At 40.0% G+C, this 21,018-nt stretch overlaps 1 protein-coding gene across 3 annotated transcripts in view; it reads right to left on the bottom strand.

Annotated features, from left to right (window-relative positions):
* LOC126475527 (sialin-like) overlaps positions 1-21,018 on the bottom strand; it is a 103,483-nt gene that overhangs the window by 9,933 nt on the left and 72,532 nt on the right. For all 3 annotated transcript variants that reach the window (XR_007586742.1, XM_050103461.1, XM_050103462.1), the window contains one exon: positions 2,148-2,299. Coding sequence is in view for 2 of the 3 variants with exons in the window: in XM_050103461.1 (XP_049959418.1) it covers positions 2,178-2,299 (122 nt within the window). In the remaining variant the exon portion in view is untranslated. The remainder of the gene's footprint in view (positions 1-2,147; positions 2,300-21,018) is intronic.

The raw sequence follows: 21,018 nt of genomic DNA, 5'->3' as shown, positions 1-21,018 counted from the left end.
GAAATGTTGAGACCAGTCAAAGATAGTCTCGGCTTAAGAGTGCCGGGAATTTATACTATTCCTTGCGAATGCGGCAAGAATTACGTGGGCCAGTCTGTAAGAACCGTTGCCGACCGCTGCATCGAGCACCAACGCCACCTGAAATACAGGTATTTGGAAAAATCAGCGGTGGCTGAACATAGCCTGCTTAACAAGCATAAGATTTTATTTGAAGAAACCAAAGTAATAGCCCACACATCGAATTACTGGACTCTGTGATCCGGGAAGCAGTCGAAATTAGACTTAGCGATAATAACTTTAATAGAGACAACGGCTATGCACTTAGCAACACTTGGAAGAGTGCACTGGATAAAGAAAAATCGCAGAGAAAAACTTCTCGCGCTTTACCTCCTGATTCAAGGGATGGCGCTGCAAGCAACGCGGGATAGCAACTACATCTATGGAAGTAGAGGGCACCACTTCGCTACGCGCCATATCGCTGACGTATTCCAGCCAATAAGAAGCCGCCCTTTGCATATAAAAGTGGGAACCTCGCTAGTTCACGACAGTCAGTTTTAGCCCTGACGACGACCATGGAGGTAGTGGTCGAAAGCTTGGAGATTTATCCTGATTTGACGCGGCATGTACACCGAGAAATTTATACTCAAGAAATACGTCGCGAAAGACTTCGTAGCCATATTTCACTGCTTGTCTTACTGCCCACATTAGGGGAACAATTCGAAATGGTTTATAGACAACAGCTTTCCTGAAATAGCCTGGTCTGCCCAGGGTTCCGACCTGAACCTAACGGAACACCTTTGGGATGAGTTAGAGCGTGGACTTCTCTCCAGACTGCTACATCCAACATCACTATCTTATCTGGTTTCGGCTCCTCAGGAAGAATGGGCTGCCATTCCTGCACAGACATTGAGGCATCTCCTTGAAAATGCTCCTCTACGGAGTGTAGCCCGTAACAAAGGCGAAGGCTGGACACACTTCATATTAATGTCCTTAGGTGCCCGGATACTTTCGATTGCAAAGAGTGTTCCCGAGAACGGTTCACGAATAGAGCAGGAAATGGGAGAAATGGTAGAGACACCTGAAGAACCCTCCAGTACGCTCACAAGGTCACTTGTGGAGTATAGACGTGGGTGTAGAATGACGCCACGTTAGCGTGCGTTGAGGCCGTATTGCACGAGGAGCGAAAAGCTAAGTGATAGATTAGACCAATGATGCTCAACCTCTTCACCTCATCGCTCTCTTTCTGTCTTGGAACGATGACCAGCACACTCGAAGTTCACCGTATGTACAAATTCTGCTCTATTTAATATACTAATCATTGATGGAAAAATGAGATAGTTCTTACACATAACCATCTTATGTTAAAGTAACAAAATTTGCTGATAATCAAAAAAGTATTTTTAATTATTTCATTGAAATTTTTGAAAGTTTAGTTTTAACACGAAATCATTGACTAATGTGATCTTATTTTTCTACAAACTGATATTATATCAGATTGTCATTCTTTGTGACAATCACCAAAGCACCATTTTAATCTGCTGAATAATTGAAGGGTAAGTTGCGGGTACAATAAAAAATGCTAAACGGATAGCCTGCGCCGAACTGGATTGAGGAATCTCCTGTCAGCGCTGTGAGGCTGAGTTCATCCACGACGTGCACGCTGTTGACTCCAATGTTTTCGTATTTATATTTCTTACTTCGGCTGTTCTTGACTCTATATTAACCTAACTCATAACCAAAATATGGTTTTAATCTATAATACTAGTAATGAGGAAACTAAGTACTCTTACGATTTTTTTTGTTAGTAAGTAAAGTAAACACAGAACGCATGACCACTCTCTCCTCAGCCTCCAACCCAAGGCTCCCTTTTCGTTGCACAGCTGCCACTAGAAAGGAGATCGGCCCCAGGGAGCTGTAACGCTCAAGGTGTAGAACTACTAGATTTCCGCACACCTGAGTGAAGGATTTTCAGCAGCCTCGACTACACACGTTGTGGTCTAACGTACAGATACATATGATGCACAATCAGTGATTAATACTGCCGCAGAGACAGGAATAGGGATGTCATAAGTGTTACGTACGTAAATAGAAGTAACAATTGCTTAGTTTAAGAGACTATATCTAGCATGTAATGCGAATGTATTTACCACAGAGTTCCAGTGTCCAAGGGACGGATTCTAAGGTATGTTGGCTTCCCAACGACCTTGCTGCGTCATGTCTCCGTCAGCCATCGGTGTTACGCCTTTTTCAAACGCTGTGTTCTCGATGCCTTCATTGGCGGTTGCTTTCTGTGCTCTTTCTGAAATAAAGAGAGGTAAAAGAAAGTACTATGAATACATTTCTTAATTTTTATTGCGTGTGTGTTGCTGATAGTGATAATGCTTCTATGATGACGCATAATTTTGAAGCCGAAATACAGTGTGGCGGTGTTGATATCACATGAACATTAACTGACAGGAAAATCCGTTATAACGATAAGTAATGTACTGAGAGTGGAAAAATACTAATAAATTATTTTTAGTAAATAAATAAAATAATGAAGTAAATTAATCATATTTGGTACTAAACTCCTTCTGAGAGTGGAAAAAATTAATTATTTTCATAAATAAATAAATAAATGAAGTTAATTAATCATACTTGGTATCAAACTACAGGTTTGTCAGAGTACTTTGTTCCAACCAGTAAACAGTTTATGTATGTAAAGTGCCTTCATTAGCACAACATTAACTCGTTAGAACTTTTTAAACGTTTGGAATGTCATTTGACTTTTTGAGTTTTGTGATAGCAATATGTTCTAATATTTCAGATTTTAACAAGCTTAATACTATTTGTGAGGTCTGAGAGGCAGAGTGCCATTTGCAGAGTAAACATACTTCCGACCTGTGTTTCTGTTTAGTTTAGTAATAGGACAAAGGCATCGAAGGTGATCCGACACATTTATAATGTGGCAAAAATATCTTCGTTTAAAGTGTGGCAGGGAATCTTGTTGTAATTTCGAACACTGTGTGTGTGAAAACTACACTCTCAAAAAGATCAATCTCTACACTTACATCCATGCAGGTATTTTCAAAAGTCCAATAATTATTAAATGTCATGAAACATTTACCTTTCACACAGAATATACAAAAATTTGTTAAAAGACTATTGTTCATTTCTTATTCGGGTCACTCGTACAGCCATATCACATACAGTTATCACTATTGCTTACAGTATATATTCACCAAATTTTCGTCCCATGACCACACGATTTTCCACATACATTCTCCCCTCCAAAATACTCACTCAGACATGCACACACACACACACACACACACACACACACACACACACACACACACACACACAGTCTGTCTCTATGTCGCAAGTCGTATTTTTTAATGTTGCAGTTGTTATGTATAGACTATCATAGTGGGTTTTCTTGATGTTTGATTAAGCCGCCCACTAACATGCCTACATAGTGTCTGCAACAACAGGAAGGACATCCGGCTGCCCTTTACCACTCACTGCCGAACTGAGACCAGCAGGCCAGGAAAAAAGCGGGAAAAGAAGTTTCTTGCACAACGCAATTTTTTATTGCTGAAACTCTTAGTACACAAACATTTTATTGTTTACATAGTTTCTCTGTAGAAGCAGATACATATTTCCATTAAGTTGTTCCTGTATCTGTAATATGATTTCGGCGAAGGGCCGATGAATGTGATATGTGACATTTCCAAATTATGTTAAATAATATTTGCAGCTATCCTAGAACATTCGTTAACATTCGAGAATATTCGCCAAAGTTTGCGAACGTAATAGAACAGCCTAGAGTGTTTTTGCTTGAAAAATAAATTGAAGAAAAATACATTGATATAAAAGAGACAGAAGATGTCCTATGAACACTAAAATATGACTGCGACCACCAAGGGTAGCACCAGACACAAAAACTAATAACTGGTGGCGGATGGTTTTGGAGGTATCATCAGCTTAATTCAGAAAAGCAAATATATATCTGTGTGTGTGTGTGTGTGTGTGTGTGTGTGTGTGTGTGTGTGTGTGTGCGTGCGTGTGTGTGACACGACAGTACCGTATTACTGTATGATATGAAATTATTTTTCTACTTTTTTTTTTTTTTTTTTTTTTTTTGAGGCTCAATAAGAGGAAGAAGGTTTCACATTTTCTCAATAGAAACTAGCAGGCCCAAGTGTTCGTCTCATGGTCTGGCATGATCACAGAAGTTCAGGCACGGGGGCTCTAGAAAAGAGACGTGGGGCCCCAGGTCACTGGAGTTTGCCGAAGTCGGTTGCGGTAAGCACCTGCCTCGTGCTTTGTCGCCATGTGCAGTTCTCTTCATTGACGACAGTGTGCCACTGAGCCACTGCTTGTCTCTTTTGTATAACTGAGAATCACGAATTCAGCTTCCTGTACGCAAATTTAAGAATGGTCCACCGTGACGCTGCTCAGCCACCATGAGAAAATTGGTGGCCTTAAACTCCAGATTTTGTTATCCAAACAGATGAATCTTACCTGCCACAGTGCTTCTGCACGGAAGAATCTATCAGTGACTGAAACATGGCTAGCAGCAGATACCAAGATGCATACTGTAAGCCAAGAATGGGAAATTTCTGTAGGTTTCCCCATTACCTATAGAAATAAAGCAAGACTGCGATGGTCACGTTGGCAGTAACATTGAATTATCCGTTCCACTCGGAGTGTTCTAAAATTTAGGGAGTATCGTTTCGACGATGATAATGATGGAGACTTGCGATCCTGGTGCGGAGGGAGAGAGATTTATATTCCTGGTGCCAAGTGGGGCGCGTGCTTGCTGAAGACAGTTCGGGCAATTTCTATTCGGTGGTGATCGGCGAGTCCTCGGACACATTTGCTAGGTTTGGAGTAAGTATCGCATTTGGCATAAGCACTATCCGCTCTCTGAGCAGGTCAGAATTTGCGGGATTTGCTCGCAACATGTGTTGCCTGATTATTTGCGTTATTGCGAGGGTCTTGGACGTATCTACTTTGCATTGGTGAGCCGCTTTTGGTATCTTAGAATTTCTCAAGCTTTTAGAATTTCTCAAGAAATTTTCCACGTAAATGAATAACTTCGCACAGTGTTAGCAGGACATCCTTGATTAAACTGAGCTTCTAGAGACCTTTGCGTTTTAATAATTTAGGTGCTCGTTATGTTAGAGCAAATTCTCAGTCAGTTTTACGAGACTTTATGTTCATTTTATTACTAACTTATTCTCTATCATTGTAATGTGGTCTGTGTCGATAGGCTAAAGTAAATAAATGACTTATTAAACTCGGACTTGATTTGAAATCTCAGAATCTATCTATTCTCCCACAAATGATCCTGCTGAAACAACTCTCAAAAAATATTTAGTGAGTTTACGTGCATTTCTAATTTTTTTGTCTCGTTATGACGGTGTTCTGTTGCAATACAGTGGTAAAACTTTCTGAACATTCAGCTTACATGCAGATAGGTGATATGTTTTTAACTTAATGAATAACGAGCATCTGTGGCACATGTCCAAGATCCTCGCCTGTGTAGATGCTGCTTAAAGAACACATGATAAAAATGCCACTGTTGCATAAAATGTACATTGTACTGATTGTTTGGTTACCTGTTCGACCAGCGGTTCAATTACTTTGCTCTCTTCACTTTGTGTGGAACGGGAAGGGTTATCTGTGATTCTGAATTCGACCTATCTTATGTTCATTCCAAGAGAGTCATGCTCTGCGAGATGCTGTCATATTTGTGTTGGGTCCTTGCGGCTTGGCACTGACGGTGGGCTTAGTGACGAATGACCATGAGTATTCCTTTGCTCATAGTTTGAATATGCTCTTGCTCAGTTCTGAACTCTCAGTTGTGAAAACGCAGTCTGGTCCGCTATGTTTGGCCTATATCTTGTAATTGCTACCCTGCAGATGACGGTTTTGTATTAGTATTTTGATGGTTGCTACATGGGTTTCTACGTTCTATTTGTATGTTTGAAATATCATGGCATGCCACAAACTCCTGTATCTGTCGCATTAGTTCCCAGTTAATTCGTGAATTTCCTCTTAGTCCTCAAAAATTATCTCAGATACAACATCAACTATGTATGCTAGTTAAAAGAAATGACGGGCTTTTTTGTCATTGTAGAAAAAATAAATGGCTGAACACTAGGGCAAGCAATATCCATTATTATCGTTTCCGTCCATTCACAGCAGAGGATATAACGAATCTTGCAGAATAATGACACAATCTATACATTGGCATGCAACAAAGCGTTTTCTTAATTGCTAGTAAAGAAGCGCATTTGGTGAGTGGATAAAGTGTGTCGCCCAGTCACGTAGATGTTCTGCCCAGCATGTAGACTAAGGTGAGGGCCACTGAGATCACTCTTAATCTTTGTGCATTATATCCAGCATTATTTTTCCATCAGCTTTTTGATTTCTGTGACGCAGCCTACAAAGACACCCCCTCCCACGGCAACCTATTCATCTCATATTAGTAACACGGCTCTTATTTCATGCTGTCTTAAGACATGTCCTGCCATCTTATTTCTTTTAGTGTTCGCCATAGATTCTTTACCCTCAGAGTGCTCTGTATGTTCTGGATACAAATTGACATTTGATTGTAATTTTACATTCAGGGGCAAGAATCAATAACGTCTGAACTCTGACCTTGACCTTACATGTGTCTCTCTCGTGGCCATCAAAGTCATGTATGACATCATTGATGACCTCAAACTCATGACATCATCACTCAATAAAACCAATCTGCCAATCAATAATTATAAATTAAATACCCTATTCCCTCCTTATTTCTAGCCAGTCAAAGTATAGTATTAAAAATGAAAGATCCAAGATGATGGAAATGTCCCAACTATGTTAGTGAAAAGTTTAAAAAAACTCCTCCATAACTCCAACAAACCACAGTGCAACCCTCCATATCTCTAGCCAATCATCGCACAGTATCTAAATCCAAGACAATGAAACTAACCCAAGGGTGAAAAGAAAATTAAGAACTGTTTTCCCTGATCCTCTTCCTTATTTCCAGTCAGTCATAAGGCATTATTAAAAATCTGAGTTGTCCAATTGCGTTAGTCATAAATTTAAAGCCTAGTCAGAGAAAATTATTAAAATTATGCATAAGATTGGTGTCAAATTTCCAACATACACATGAAGTGACAGTCCTTGGCCCCTCTCTTTTTCTTATTTCCAACCAGCAAGGTGATGGCAACAGACCAGTTTTGCTTTATACCCCACCCTCTCTTTCCAGCCAGTCAGAGTGTAGAATTATAAAATGGTGCCAGATATGAGGTCAAAAATGTATGTAGCCTCAACTTAATAGTCAGGGACATGCATTAGATTATTTATGTAAAATGTCATACACACACACACACACACACACACACACACACACACACACACACATACACACACGTATTCTGCATAATGCACCTCCATTTCCTCTCCTCTGATTAGTATCTAGTATTAAAATGAAAGAGCCACTCTCAATGTAGATCCATCTGGACTACGATGGTGTCGGAACGATCTCAAATATATATCAAAAAGTACATTGCAAACGTTTCTCTCCTCTGCAGCAATCAAAACCCAGTATAACTACAGGTATTACAACGTAGTCACACTTGGAGCTGTGCTCAAAAGTGTTTGAAATATTCATCAAAATATACGTAAAAGTATCTGAACTGCATAAAAATGACGACTATATTTTCATTATTAACATCCAAAAAATCATTCATGGAGTGGCTAATCAGTCGCATCAGTAAATTTAAATCGATGTTATATATCATACCTGCGGAGTATTGGAACGAATATGTAACATACTCCCTATAAATACACACATCAAAAAAAGTTTTGCATCAGCTCGGTTTCGAGAGTTCCGGAACCTGTACAGAAAATTGGAATAGAGATCAACATAAACATCATTTCCGCCCTTTTTATTGCTCATGAAAACCATACATTGCATGTTGTACCACCATACAGCGAGACCTTCAGAGACGGTAGTCCAGATTGCTGTACACACCGGTACCTCTAGTACCCAGTAGCACGTCCTCTTGCATTGATGCATGCCTGTATTCGTCATGGCATACCATCCACAAGTTCATCAAGGCACTGTTGATCCAGATTGTCCCACTCCTCAATGGCGATTCGGCTTAGATCCCTCACAGAGGTTCGTAGGCCACGTCGATAATCAGCCCTTTCCAATCTATCCTAGGTATGTTCCATAGGGTTCATGTCCGGAGAAAATGCTGGCCATTTTAGCTGAGCGATGTCGTTATCCTGAAGGAAGTCATTCACAAAATGTGCACGATGGGGGCGCCAGTTATTAATGTGCCAGCATTTCATATTTGCAACAGCTTATCTGGCGCTTTCAATAACATGTGCTCTTGCAATGTTAAACACTTAAGTACGTTACCTAGACAAATTTACTCAAAAAATTTCACTATTCTACATTAATTATTTTTTGATATTGCGATATTTTTCCGTCAGTGTAGATCTACAGTGTTAGTCTAGATGAATGTAATGTTTTGTGTATTTTAATAAACAGAATAGACCATTTTAGTTGAGGGAATATTTAAGATACAAGGCGTTATGCGTTAGGTGGTGATGGCAAGTTCCTATGGGACCAAACTGCTGCGGTTATCGGCCCCTAAATGCGCTAGGTGTTAGGTGTTATTGTGTCGTGGAAACCTAGGAGAATAGTGGACAGTTATGAGAGGAATGGCGGGCACCTAGGAGAGGAATGGGGGACACTTAGGGAATGGTGGACGTCTCGTAAAATAACTGTGTTTTGTGTAAGCAGTATGACGCTACTGAGCAGTAAATAGTATTCCAACAAGGTAAGAGTGTCAGCTTCTGGATCTTAAATTACGTACATTAGATCTGCAGTAGTGCCCTAGATGAATTTAACATTATGTTTAATTTAATAAGGAATCATGACTCTAGGTGTTCAGTATTCAGTTTGAAGCCTCATTGTGGTTACAAAGTATGAGAAATCTTACATCTAACACAATTTTATTTTGTTTTAATTTTCGTAGAGATCTCACACATTACGATAAGAATGTAAGCAGGGTGAGGTTTAATACGTTATACAGAAAATTTCCTAGTGTATACATTTAATTTGACGGTCCATAGATCTTGCAAGTGTTTACCTTACATCTACTAAAATAAATGGTAAATAATTTATTTATTTTCGAATTACAGACTCTGACATTACTTTTTGAGATGCCACATCTCTCTCTTATTGGCTTTCATCATCTCGTGAGTGTCTTATGAGTATGTTTAAACAGAGTATGTCATTCTGTAGTTATATTGACGCTCCACAATAAAACATTAATTGATTTCTAAAATTGAACATCACTTCCTTCCTAAAATCGAATACCTATTACCTTTCTTCCTTCCTAATATGGTGTATGTTTGTGTTTTGGCTATGTTGTATGTGTGGTGAACTGATTAGATGGTGCTGTCATATAATAGTTGATTATAGGAAATAAGTCTATAAGCCTTTTAGCATGCCTTCACGACATATTTCTGACTGCAAATTTTATCACATATTGTTTCACTTAACTTCTGGTGGAGACATTAGCAATAATAAGAATAACTGCCATCTGTTATATGTTTCTAATAATGCATTATCTTTGTCCTCCCCGGACTGGGAACTGAGAACAATTTAAGTGGGGAAATATTTAATTTGAGGATGTATTGCGACTTACATCAAGAGCAGGCCTAGTTAATTATATTCAAACTGTGAGTTTGCAGTGCTCGCGTGCTTAGCTTCGTATTTTAGGCAATATCTTTTTTCTGCAGCTATAAGCCTGATTCGGTTATTTTTTGATATCGATTCCCAAGACCTAACTTCTGCTGCCAACTGTTATTTGTACCTATTTAGGCATGCATTAATTTGACAACTATGGATATATGTGAAATTGATATTACAATGCTTGACGTAAACACTGCACTTCCTTTGCGTTTCAGACGTATTTTTGCTGTCATTTTAGACTTGGGAAGAATATTGTGACATTTGAAAAGCATCAAAGTTGTGAAAAGTAATCAATTAAGCTTATAGTGTGCTTTACACGAAGTGTTGTACATGGACAGAACTTCTAACATTTCTTTTCTGCAGGGCAGACATGTGTTGATGACAGTAAGAAACATGGAGTATTATTAAAATGGATACAACGCAACTGAGACCACAGGAAGATTTTATTTCTATCACACGCAATGAAAAGTTTGTTAACAAAAGTCAGGAGTAGAAAATATTTTTGATAATAATTTTTTAGCTGTTGTAGAGAAAATTGAACGTGGCTACTGGTTAGAAAATGCAAGGGTGTATGCAGACAAGGCAATACCTATACAATTTGATAACACTGAAATTCAACCCACCTCTGCTAATGAAATTAGGAAAATAATAAATTCACTCAAAAGTAAAAGCTGACATGGAACTGATGGCATTTACAACAGAGTACTAAAAGCTTGGTCCAAACAGATAAGTAGTTTTCTCAGCCACTTATGTAGCAGCTCTCCAAAACAGGGGATTTTTCAGGATAGACTGAAATATGCTATCATTAAACCATTGCATAAAATGGGGAATAGATCTGAAGCTAACAACTACTGCTCAGTCTCACTTCTAACAGCTTTATCCAAAATTCTTGAAAAAGTAATATCTTCAAGACTAGCTTCACATATTTGTAAAAATGAGTGCTAGTAAAATGTCTATTTGGTTTTCAAAAGGCTTTTCAGCAGAAAACGCCAACAGAAAATGCTATATGTACTTTCACTGATCAAATATTAAATACTCTGAATAACTGATCATCCTCCATTGGAATTTTTTTGTGAGCTCTCAAAGGCTTTAGACTGCATGAATCATGAAATTATTATAGATAAGTGTAATTATTGTGCTATAAGTAGGACAGTGCACAAATGGTTTAATTCATATTTAACTGGAACTATGTAGAAGGTAGACATTAATAGTGCAGATAGTCTGCAAAAATGAGCAGAGTCCTCTAACTGTCGAGGTATCCGGAATGGTGTCCCACGGTGTTCAGTCTTGAGTCTCTTATTGTTCTTAATCCCTTATTGTTCTCAATATATATCAACGACCTGCCACTCTATACTCATGAAGATGGAAAGCTAGTTCTCTTCGCTAATGCTAAAAATATAATAATCACACCAACAAACAAGAATTCGCCGAGGAAATTGTAAATAATGTCTTTCAGAAAATTATTAAGTGGTTCTCTGCAAACTGACTCACATTAATTTTGAAAAAGCACAGTATCTACAGTTCTATACAGTAAATGGATAATATCATTGAGAAATATAGACTTTGAACAGAAGTCTGTTGCTAAGGCAGAATATTCAGAACTTCTGCGTCTGTGCATTGATAAGAAATTGAATTGGACAAAATATATTGATGATTTGCTGAAACTTTGGAATTCATCTACTTATGCCATTAAGGTTATTGGAAATTTTGGTGATAAACATATCAGTAAATTAGCCTGATATGGCTATTTTCATTCACTGTTTTCACATGGCTTCATATTTTGGGGGAATTCATCATTAAGAGAAAAAGTATTCATTACACAGAAGCGTTTCATCTGAATTATAGCTGGAGCCCACCCAAGATCACCTTACAGACATTTATTTAACGAACTTGGGATATTCACAGTACTTTCACAATATTTACTTTGTATATTCACTTATGAAATTTGCTATTAATAACCCATCGCAGTTCTAAAATAATAGCAAAGTGTATAGCTACAACTCTAGAGGAAAGGATGAGCTTCACTATTCTGGGTTAAATCTGACTTTGGCACAGAAAGGGGTGAATTATAATGCCACAAAAATCTTTCGTCATTTACCAAATAGTATTAAAAGTCTGACAGACGGCTAACCAGCATTTAGTAACTAACTAAAAGCGTTTCTGAATGATAACTCCTACTACTCAACAGATAAATTTGTAGACATGAAGTAGTAATTGAGAAAGATAAAAAATGATTATATCGTGTTGAGAAACCTTATGTTAAATTGACATGTTCCACATAGTTATGAAATGTTGTATTCATGATCGATGGAACAAGTATTAATGTAATACAAGGTAATGTTACAGTGCTCTGATTGGTTAGAAAACGAAAGGGCCATGGTAAAAAGCACAACCGGTCTCTTCATATCATCTTGTATGTTTAATATTGAGCTCTGATTAGCTGGAGACAAGAAGAGTGGAGAGGGAAGGGGAATGCCTTGATGTCTACATTGTAAATAATTTAATTTGACAATTTTTTCATGTCATTCTAATAGTATACTCTGTTTGGTAGGAGTTTCAAATTTGTTACTAAATCAATTGACTACGATGGGCATTTGAAAAGTCCGTGCAAAAATAAAAACTGCTTACGTGTTTTGGAGTGAACCGTTTTTATTTTTTGACATAGTCCCCTTTACTCTTGTACACTTCGTCCAACGCTATTCTAATTTGTTGATCCCTTCCGAATAATAGGAATCGTCCAAGTCTGCAAAATAGCTATTATTTGCTGCAATCACCTCTTCATTTGAATAAAATCGTTGTCCCACCAACCATTTATGCAAATTGGGGAACAAATAGTAGTCCGAGGGAGCCAAGTCTGGAGAACAGGGGGGATGTGGAACGAGTTGGAATCCTATTTCCAATAATTTTGCGACCACAACTACTGAGGTATGTGCTGGTGCATTGTCGTGATGGATAAGGGCGTTTTTGCTGTCCAATTGCCGGCGTTTTTCTTGCAGCTCGGTTTTCAAACGGTCCAATAACGATGAATACTACGCACCTGTAATAGTTTTATGCTTTTCCAGATAGTAGATGAGGATTATACCTTAAGAATTCCAAAAGACAGTTACCATAACCTTTCCGGCTGAAGGAATGGTCTTCGCCTTTTTTGGTGCAGATTCTCCCTTGGTAACCCAATATTTATTTGTTGTTTGGTTTCAGGAGTACAGTGATGTATCCATGTTTCATCCACAATGACGAAACGACGCTTGAAGTCCTGCGGATTCTTCCTGAACAGCTGCAAACCATCCTTGTAACACTTCACACGTTTCCGTTTTTGGTCAAGCGTGAGCAATCGAGGAACCCTCTTGCGGATAGCTTTCTCACGTCTAAATGTTGATGCAAAATATTATGTACCCGTGCATTCGAGATGCCCACAGCACTAGCAATCTCACGCACCTTAACTCTTCTGTCATACATCACCATATCATGGATTTTATCAATGATTGCTGGAGTCGTAACCTCCCCAGTGCGTCCAGAACATGCAGCATCACTTTTGCCCATATGGCCACACCGAAAATATTGAAACCACTTACAAACCTTTGTAATCGAAGATGCAGAGTCACCGTAATGTTTATGAATCTTCTCTTTAGTCTCCTGAGGCGTTTTGCCTTTCATCAAGTAATGTGTAGTCACCATACGAAATTCTTTTTCGTTCATTTTTTGACAATCACTCGACTTCCTTGATTCACACGAATGGCAAGCACAAAGAAGTAGACCAATATGGCTGAAACTTGGTGTGCGTTATTTCCAAAGATGTCATATCTCGGACTTGCACGGACTTTTCAAACGCCCCTCGTATTTCCACCACCTTGAATTTTTACTACTGTGCATGATTGGCTGGAGATAAAAGAATATTGCACTGTGGTGACAACCAAGGAAGGGGGAGGGGATTTTAATATGTAAAGGTTCTCTTAACTACCGTTACCAGTCAGAATGTGACTTTACATATTTTTTGTGACAGTCACGGTCGAGAAATGGTCAAAATGGCTTCAAAAGGTGATTTTAATTTTCTACTAAAATAGTAGGGCTATTTCTGACAACTTGGACTTTTCATTTTTAATACTGCATTTTGATTGGCTGTATGTAAGAAGGGGAGAAGATTTTTAATTACAGTTATTGATGAATGACCTTCGTGATCACGTAAGAGCCACATGTCAGTCAAGGTCAAGGTCAAAGGTCAAGGTCAAAGGTCGAGGGTGATGGACCCTACTCCTACATGTGGGCAAACCAAAGATCAAAGGTCAAATTGTATCCAAAACGAGTACAGCATTCCTTTTTACCTTCTCTTCGATTCAGTGGAGAACCTATTTATTTCTTTTTTTCCAGTTTTCCAACAGACCATGACAAACTCTCGAATAATGCTGTGCTTCAGAGGTATATTCACAGAAATTTCTTTCTCAGGTAGAGACCTAAGTTTGATATACTATATTTATTGCTGATGATTGTTATCTTTACTGCGTTTGGTACCCCCTTATGTCTTTCTTGTTTTGTCATACTTGCGTTACTTTGCTTCTGAAGTTTCAGAATTCCTTCACTTCGGCTACTACACAGTCACCAGTTTTGATGTTACGTTCGTCGCTGACCTGTTTTATGTAGATGCCGAATTTTTCCGTCTCTCTTTGGTTTCTTCTCAGTCCACGTAACGAACTCAATAAACTTTTCATTCAATTCAACATGTCCAGTAATTCTTCATCACTTTCACTGAGGTCAGGAACGTCATTAGCGAATCAGAATTTTAATATTAAATCTGCATATTTCTCTTCATCCCTTCGTATTCTTCGATATGCAAGTTTAAAAATAAAGAAATACTGCCCCTCCTGTTTCACATACTTTTAGCGAGGCACTTAGCTCTTGGTCTGTTATTCTTATTTTTCCTCCTTGTTTCAGTGCCTATGACTCGTTTTCTGAAATAAAATGAACCTTTTTTTCTGTTGACGAAACCGTGTATATTGGGCTTCTTTTGGTAGACGAAGGCTTTAATTAGCCAGGAATTTCTTCAAAACATATTCTAGCACAAATAACTTGAATGCAGCACAGAAAATTGATAATCAAAATCAACATTTGTTCCTGAGATCTTTGGGGCATTGTGCCAGATATTAGCGTTATAGATGTACAGTATTTCGACATGATTTGTTATCTTTATCAGATGTTATCTGAGATTGCTTGTCGAGTGGACGACGCTCCAACCTCAGTTGACATTCGGAATGGGTCGAATATTTGTACCGAAGTCGCTCCCCCTCCACGGTTCCAGGGGTTCCGCTGGAATCGAAAACGCACTAATCGGAAAATAGATTGTCAGCGCGCGGAGACAGGCTCACCAGACCGGAACCTGACTCCCTGCGCTCGCTCTAACTCACCAGATTGAAGAGAGAACGCCTAAGTACGATTATAACGGGAGGGGAACGTAGAAGGAAAGCCTGAATCCGACCATGAAGGGAGACTGGACCGTTCCAGTTGACGAACAGTCCCAGGTGCACCTGATCAAGATAATAAGTCTCGTTGTCGAAATACTGTGCGTGAACGAGGCTGATATCCGGCAGATTACTCGACGCCTCGAGATGTCAGCAGATCGCTGGAAGAGCCTGAAGAATTACAACACTTTCTGTTAATACGCTCCAGCACACAGTATCATTTGGTCGTTAAATTTGACAGACGAGAAGAAATCACTTTCCGGTTAGGTGACTGAACCTACCCCTTGGGGTCTCCCATACAGCAATGCCAAACGTCTCTATTTTTGTTTCGTTGTATAGCCTACTCGATACCTGTCTGAGTCTGACCAGGATGCGATATCTTATATTCAGATCTATGAATCTGATTGCTGAAGAAAATGTTTGTTGACTATTCACGAACTGTTCCCCTGGCATTTAACAAGAGCTTCTCATGTGTATGCTGTAATTCTTGTAGCTGCAAATTTAGAAAAAGAGACTAGAAGATATTATGTCTCATAATATTCTAAAGCTAATAATTTTAATGGGAATTTGGAATCATTTCCACAACGTCTATCATATGTCTTCAGGGAACCAAAAAGTTATTCCTCCATTCAGACATTTAGGTAATGAAGAGGGCTATTGATTTTTTAAAATTGATTTCTGTATGTTATAATATGAAATGAAAACTTTTAGCGCAAATAGAAAATAAAATTTAGTTCTTTTCATTCTAATAACTATTTACCAAATTTCAATGCAAAATTAATTATTCCTCTATAGTCTAAACATATTGTAGTTGAAATACACACGCAAGCTGCTTCTTTCCGTAATTTTTTAGTTTGATTTTATAATGAATACAAGTGGATATTTGGCCTATTCGGTGAATAAGTTATTTTATACCTTTAAAATTTTGTATACAATAAAATGGACGTCTTTATTAGCATTAATTGACTATCTTTTGACTCGAACATTTAATTCAAACGTTGTAGGATCAGGCATTATACATAGCGTAGATAAGAGTCCGGCATGTTGGACAAAGCGGGAGGAACTTCAAAACAAGGTTTAGACAATATGTTAACATTAGTGAATCCAATCCCTTAGTATTTAGTGGTCATTTAAGAAACTGCTATCATTCTGTTAATGACAACGCTAAAACACCATCATTCTTCACAAGGCAGGAATAGGTAAATTACTGAACATCCCAAAAGAAACGGAGATATACCGGGTGATCAAAAAGTCAGTAGAAATTTGAAAACTTAATAAACCACGGAATAATGTAGATAGAGAAGTAAAAATTGACACACATGCTTGGAATGACATGGGGTTTTAATAGAACCACCCCATATTGCTAGACGCGTGAATGATCTCTTGCGCGCGTCGTTTGGTGATGATCGTGTGCTCAGCCGCCACTTTCGTCATTCTTGGCCTCCCAGGTCCCCAGACCTCAGTCCGTGCAATTATTGGCTTTGGGGTTATCTGAAGTCGCAAGCGTATCGTGATCGACCGACATCTCTAGGGATGCTGAAAGACTACATCCGACGCCAATGCCTCACCATAACTCCGGACATGCTTTACAGTGCTGGTCACAACATTATTCCTCGACTACAGCTATTGTCGAGGAATGATGGTGGACATATTGAGCATTTCCTGTAAAGAACATCATCCCTGCTTCGTCTTACTTTGTTATGCTAATTATTGCTATTCTGATAAGATGAAGACCCATCTGTCGGACTTTTTTGAACTTTTGTATTTTTTTGGTTCGAATACAACCCCATGTCATTCCAAGCATGTGTGTCAATTTGTGCCTCTCTATCTGCATTATTCCATGATTTATTCAGTTTTCAAATTTATACTGACTTTTTGATCACCCTGTATATTCTACTCTTATACACATATGTACTAATTGTCCAAGTGTGGTGCTCAAAACAGATGTGAATGCACATGGAAGATGGGTCTGTGATTTCCAGATCCACAGCAATTTTGATAGCAGATTTTATAATTAACACACACCACGTTTGATATGGAAGCGCAAAATATGTATGTAACCTGACATTTCTTGTGTTGTGCACACTGATGAGGCGAAACATTGTGTCCAGTGACGGCGGCGAGGTTGTCTGCTGCCTGGCGGCGCTGAGGGTACGTGACGCGGAAAGAGAAGTATATGAGCGGAGTAGAGACGAATGGGGAATCATTCTAGCGACGATAAGTGCCGCAAAAGTCGGAAATGCGTCGTTTTAAGCGATTTTGACAAAAGCCAGGCTGTTGGGCCCATAGCCTGGGAGCGAGCATCCCGCAAACGCGATGGTGGTCGGCTGTTGGCATGCTACTGTCGTGACCATCTGTGGAAAGTTGTTGAATTATGCTGAAGCCACGAATAGGCGGCAAGAAGTTGGACTTCCATACCTCATCACAGATCAAAGGGATCGGAGGCTTACCCGCCCACTAAAGCACGACAGGCGGCGATCTGTGGCAGATCTGAAAACAGAGTACAGTGCTGGAGCAGGCACAAGTGTTTAGGAGCACACCATTCAGCGCACAGTGTTGAACATGGGTTTCCGCAGCGGAAGACCTCTACATGTTCCCATGTTGACCCAACAACATCGTTCACTACGATCATAGTGGGCGCGGAATCGTCGAGATTGGACCGCGGATCAATGGAATCGGGCCGCCTGGTCGGGTGAACCACATTTATTTTTAAACTAGTTCGATGTTCCGTGTCCAGATACGCCGTCATCAAGGCGAACGGCTGTTCGAAACATACAGTGCCACGGGCTCAGGCCGGTGGGAGCAGTATTATGTTATGGGGAACACTCAACTGGACTTCCACGGGACATGCGGTAGTAACCGAAAGCACCACGACAGGCTATGTGAACACTATCAGGGGCCACTTGTAACCCTTTATGCTTGATGACTTCAAGCGACGGCATCTTCCAGCAGTATCTGTGTAACAAGGCTAGAATCGTGCTGCAGTGGTTGGCCATCAAATTCGGGTTATCTGAACCCGCGAAACCCAACTGGGACGTTAACGAGCGCCAGCATCGGGCCCACAAACCAACCACCCGTAAATTACGAGAAGTGTATGACCCGTGCATAGGCATCTGGAGCCAGCAAACCTCTGGAAACCTATCAAATACCTGTCGAATCCATGGCACGCAGAACCACAGTGATTTGCGTTTCAGAAGTGAACCAACACGATTTTAAGTAGGTGGTCGTAACGTCTTGGCTCATCAAAGAGTACAAATATTTTTACGTTACAGATAACGACAAGTATACCTCTCCTTGTTTGTCCTCTGTATCAGATGCCACTGAAGACCGGTACTATGCCTGAATAATATGTCAATCACATATTTCACATGCCATTCATGGTGTACAGCGAGATACGTCTTAACAAATGCTTACAAGCTGCAGAACACCAAATATATGGTACAGCATATACTGTTCAGTCTTGTTTATGGATCTAACTTCAATATTTTCAGTAAACTGAGTAAACGTCTGTATTAAATTTTCCAGAGAAGTTAATTTTCACAGCGGAAAATATGCTGAGATCACTTCTCACTATTCTAAATATGGCTATGAATAATTACAGCATGGTGGGACACATGCTGAGGCATCGTCAAATGGCCGATGGATGGAAGTGTGGGGGTAACATGGTTGACTACAATAAGCAGGTTCAAACGGATTCATGTTGCAGTAGTTACGAGGTGTGGCTAGAAAAAAACAGGACTAGTACTGGTGAAACAATAAAACGAATGCAATAAGGCTGAAAGTCGCGTGGCCTGTCACGTGACTCTCGCTCCGCCTACTGCTCGAGTTTCATCTGCCTCCTGCACTCAGTCTGCCCGTGGCGTCTGTTTTAAGTAATTGACGTTTTGTCTGTGCGTCGGAAAATGTTGAGTGTACAGAAAGAACAGCGTGTTAACATCAAATTTTGTTTCGAACTAGGAAAATCTGCAAGTGAAACGTTTGTAATGTTACAACAAGTGTACGGCGATGATTGTTTATCGCGAACACAAGTGTTTGAGTGGTTTAAACGATTTAAAGATGGCCGCGAAGACACCAGTGATGACACTCTTACTGGCAGACCATTGTCAGCAAAAACTGATGCAAACATTGAAAAAATCGGTAAACTTGTTCGACAAGATCGCCGTTTAACAATCAGAGCAGTGTCTGAGTTAACAGGAGTTGACAAGGATTACCGATTTACCGATTTACCGATTTTTTCAATGTTTGCATCAGTTTTTGCTGACAATGGTCTGCCAGTGCTAGTGTCATCACTGGTGTCTTCGCGGCCACCTTTAAATCGTTTAAACCACTCAAACACTTGTGTTCGCGATAAACAATCATCGCCGTACACTTGTTGTAACATTACAAACGTTTCACTTGGAGATTTTCCTAGTTCGAAACAAAATTTGATGTTAACACGCTGTTCTTTCTGTACACTCAACATTTTCCGACGCACAGACAAAACGTCAACTACTTAAAACAGACGCCACAGGCAGACTGAGTGCAGGAGGCAGATGAAACTCGAGCAGTAGGCGGAGCGAGAGTCACGTGACAGGCCACGCGACTTTCAGCCTTATTGCATTCGTTTTATTGTTTCACCAGTACTAGTCCGGTTTTTTTCTAGCCACACCTCGTACGTAGGTATGAAGAAGACAGACCAGTGCGAAAAGCTGCATCGAACCAATCTTTGGATTCAAATCCACAACAATGAAGGACGACAGTACGAGATATTCGAAAGTGTGGTACCACAGAACAGGACATTATTCACTAGCGAAAGTCGTAAGGAACAGAAGCTAGTTGATACATACAATTGACGATTTTTCTGGGCAAGAAACGATTTGTATGAAAAGGTGGTCCTTGTATTGTATTGTATGGAACTGGGGACCTAGAAACGACGGAGAGGCTTCGTCGCCGCCGTAGTCCGCAGAGGTACACAACCCCACAACAGGCTATAGCAGTCCACTCACCTCATCGGCTGCCCACAAACCCAGTGGACCCCCCACGGGAACATCTCACACCAGACGACTGTAACCCCAATGTTTGCGTGGTAGAGTAATTATGATGTACGCGTACGTGGAGAAAGTCTTTGAGCAGCAATCGCCGACATAGTGTAACTGGGGCGGAATAAGGGGAACCAGCCCGCATTAGATGAAGCAGATGGAAAACCGCCTTAAAAGCCATCCACAGACTGGCCGGCACACCGGACCTCGAAACTAATCCGCCGGGCGGATTCGTTCCGGGGACCGGCACGCCTTCCCGTCCGGAAAGCAATGCGTTAGACAGCACGGCTAACCGGGCGGATTGATGTGGTTCTTACCTGTCACACTGATACTGGCTTTGCCGAAGGCAGAATTTGTGACTCTCTCGCTGATAGATCGGTTGCGGTATATCCTCTAGCGTGTCGATTTCTACTTTTTGCTGTGCCACGATGGATTTCAGAAGAATGCTGATGTGATGTAAGGCCTTATTCACTACCGAAAGTCGTAAGGAACAGAAGCTAGTTGATACATCCAATTGACGATTTTTCTGGGTAAGAAACGATTTGTATGAAAAGATGGTCCTTGTATTGTATTGTATGGAACTGGCGACCTAGAAACTGCAATTAGTTTGTTGCAGGTCTTCTACATAGTTCGTTTCAAACAAATTCTGTAGAATACAGAATGACCTTCTAGGGACGCCAAACACACTCCGACTTCACAAACACGCGATGGCAGCCACATGAACTTATATCCTCTTCTGATGACTTTTGTTCGGCTTTGCGTTTCGTTTTAAGTGGCACTGGTGACCAGTGATGTG

Source organism: Schistocerca serialis, chromosome 4 (genome assembly GCF_023864345.2).
Source record: "Schistocerca serialis cubense isolate TAMUIC-IGC-003099 chromosome 4, iqSchSeri2.2, whole genome shotgun sequence".
NCBI classification, from domain to species: Eukaryota; Metazoa; Arthropoda; class Insecta; order Orthoptera; family Acrididae; genus Schistocerca; species Schistocerca serialis.
The sequence above is the reverse complement of the archived record's forward strand: the minus strand, read 5'-3'. Positions and strand labels throughout refer to the sequence as shown.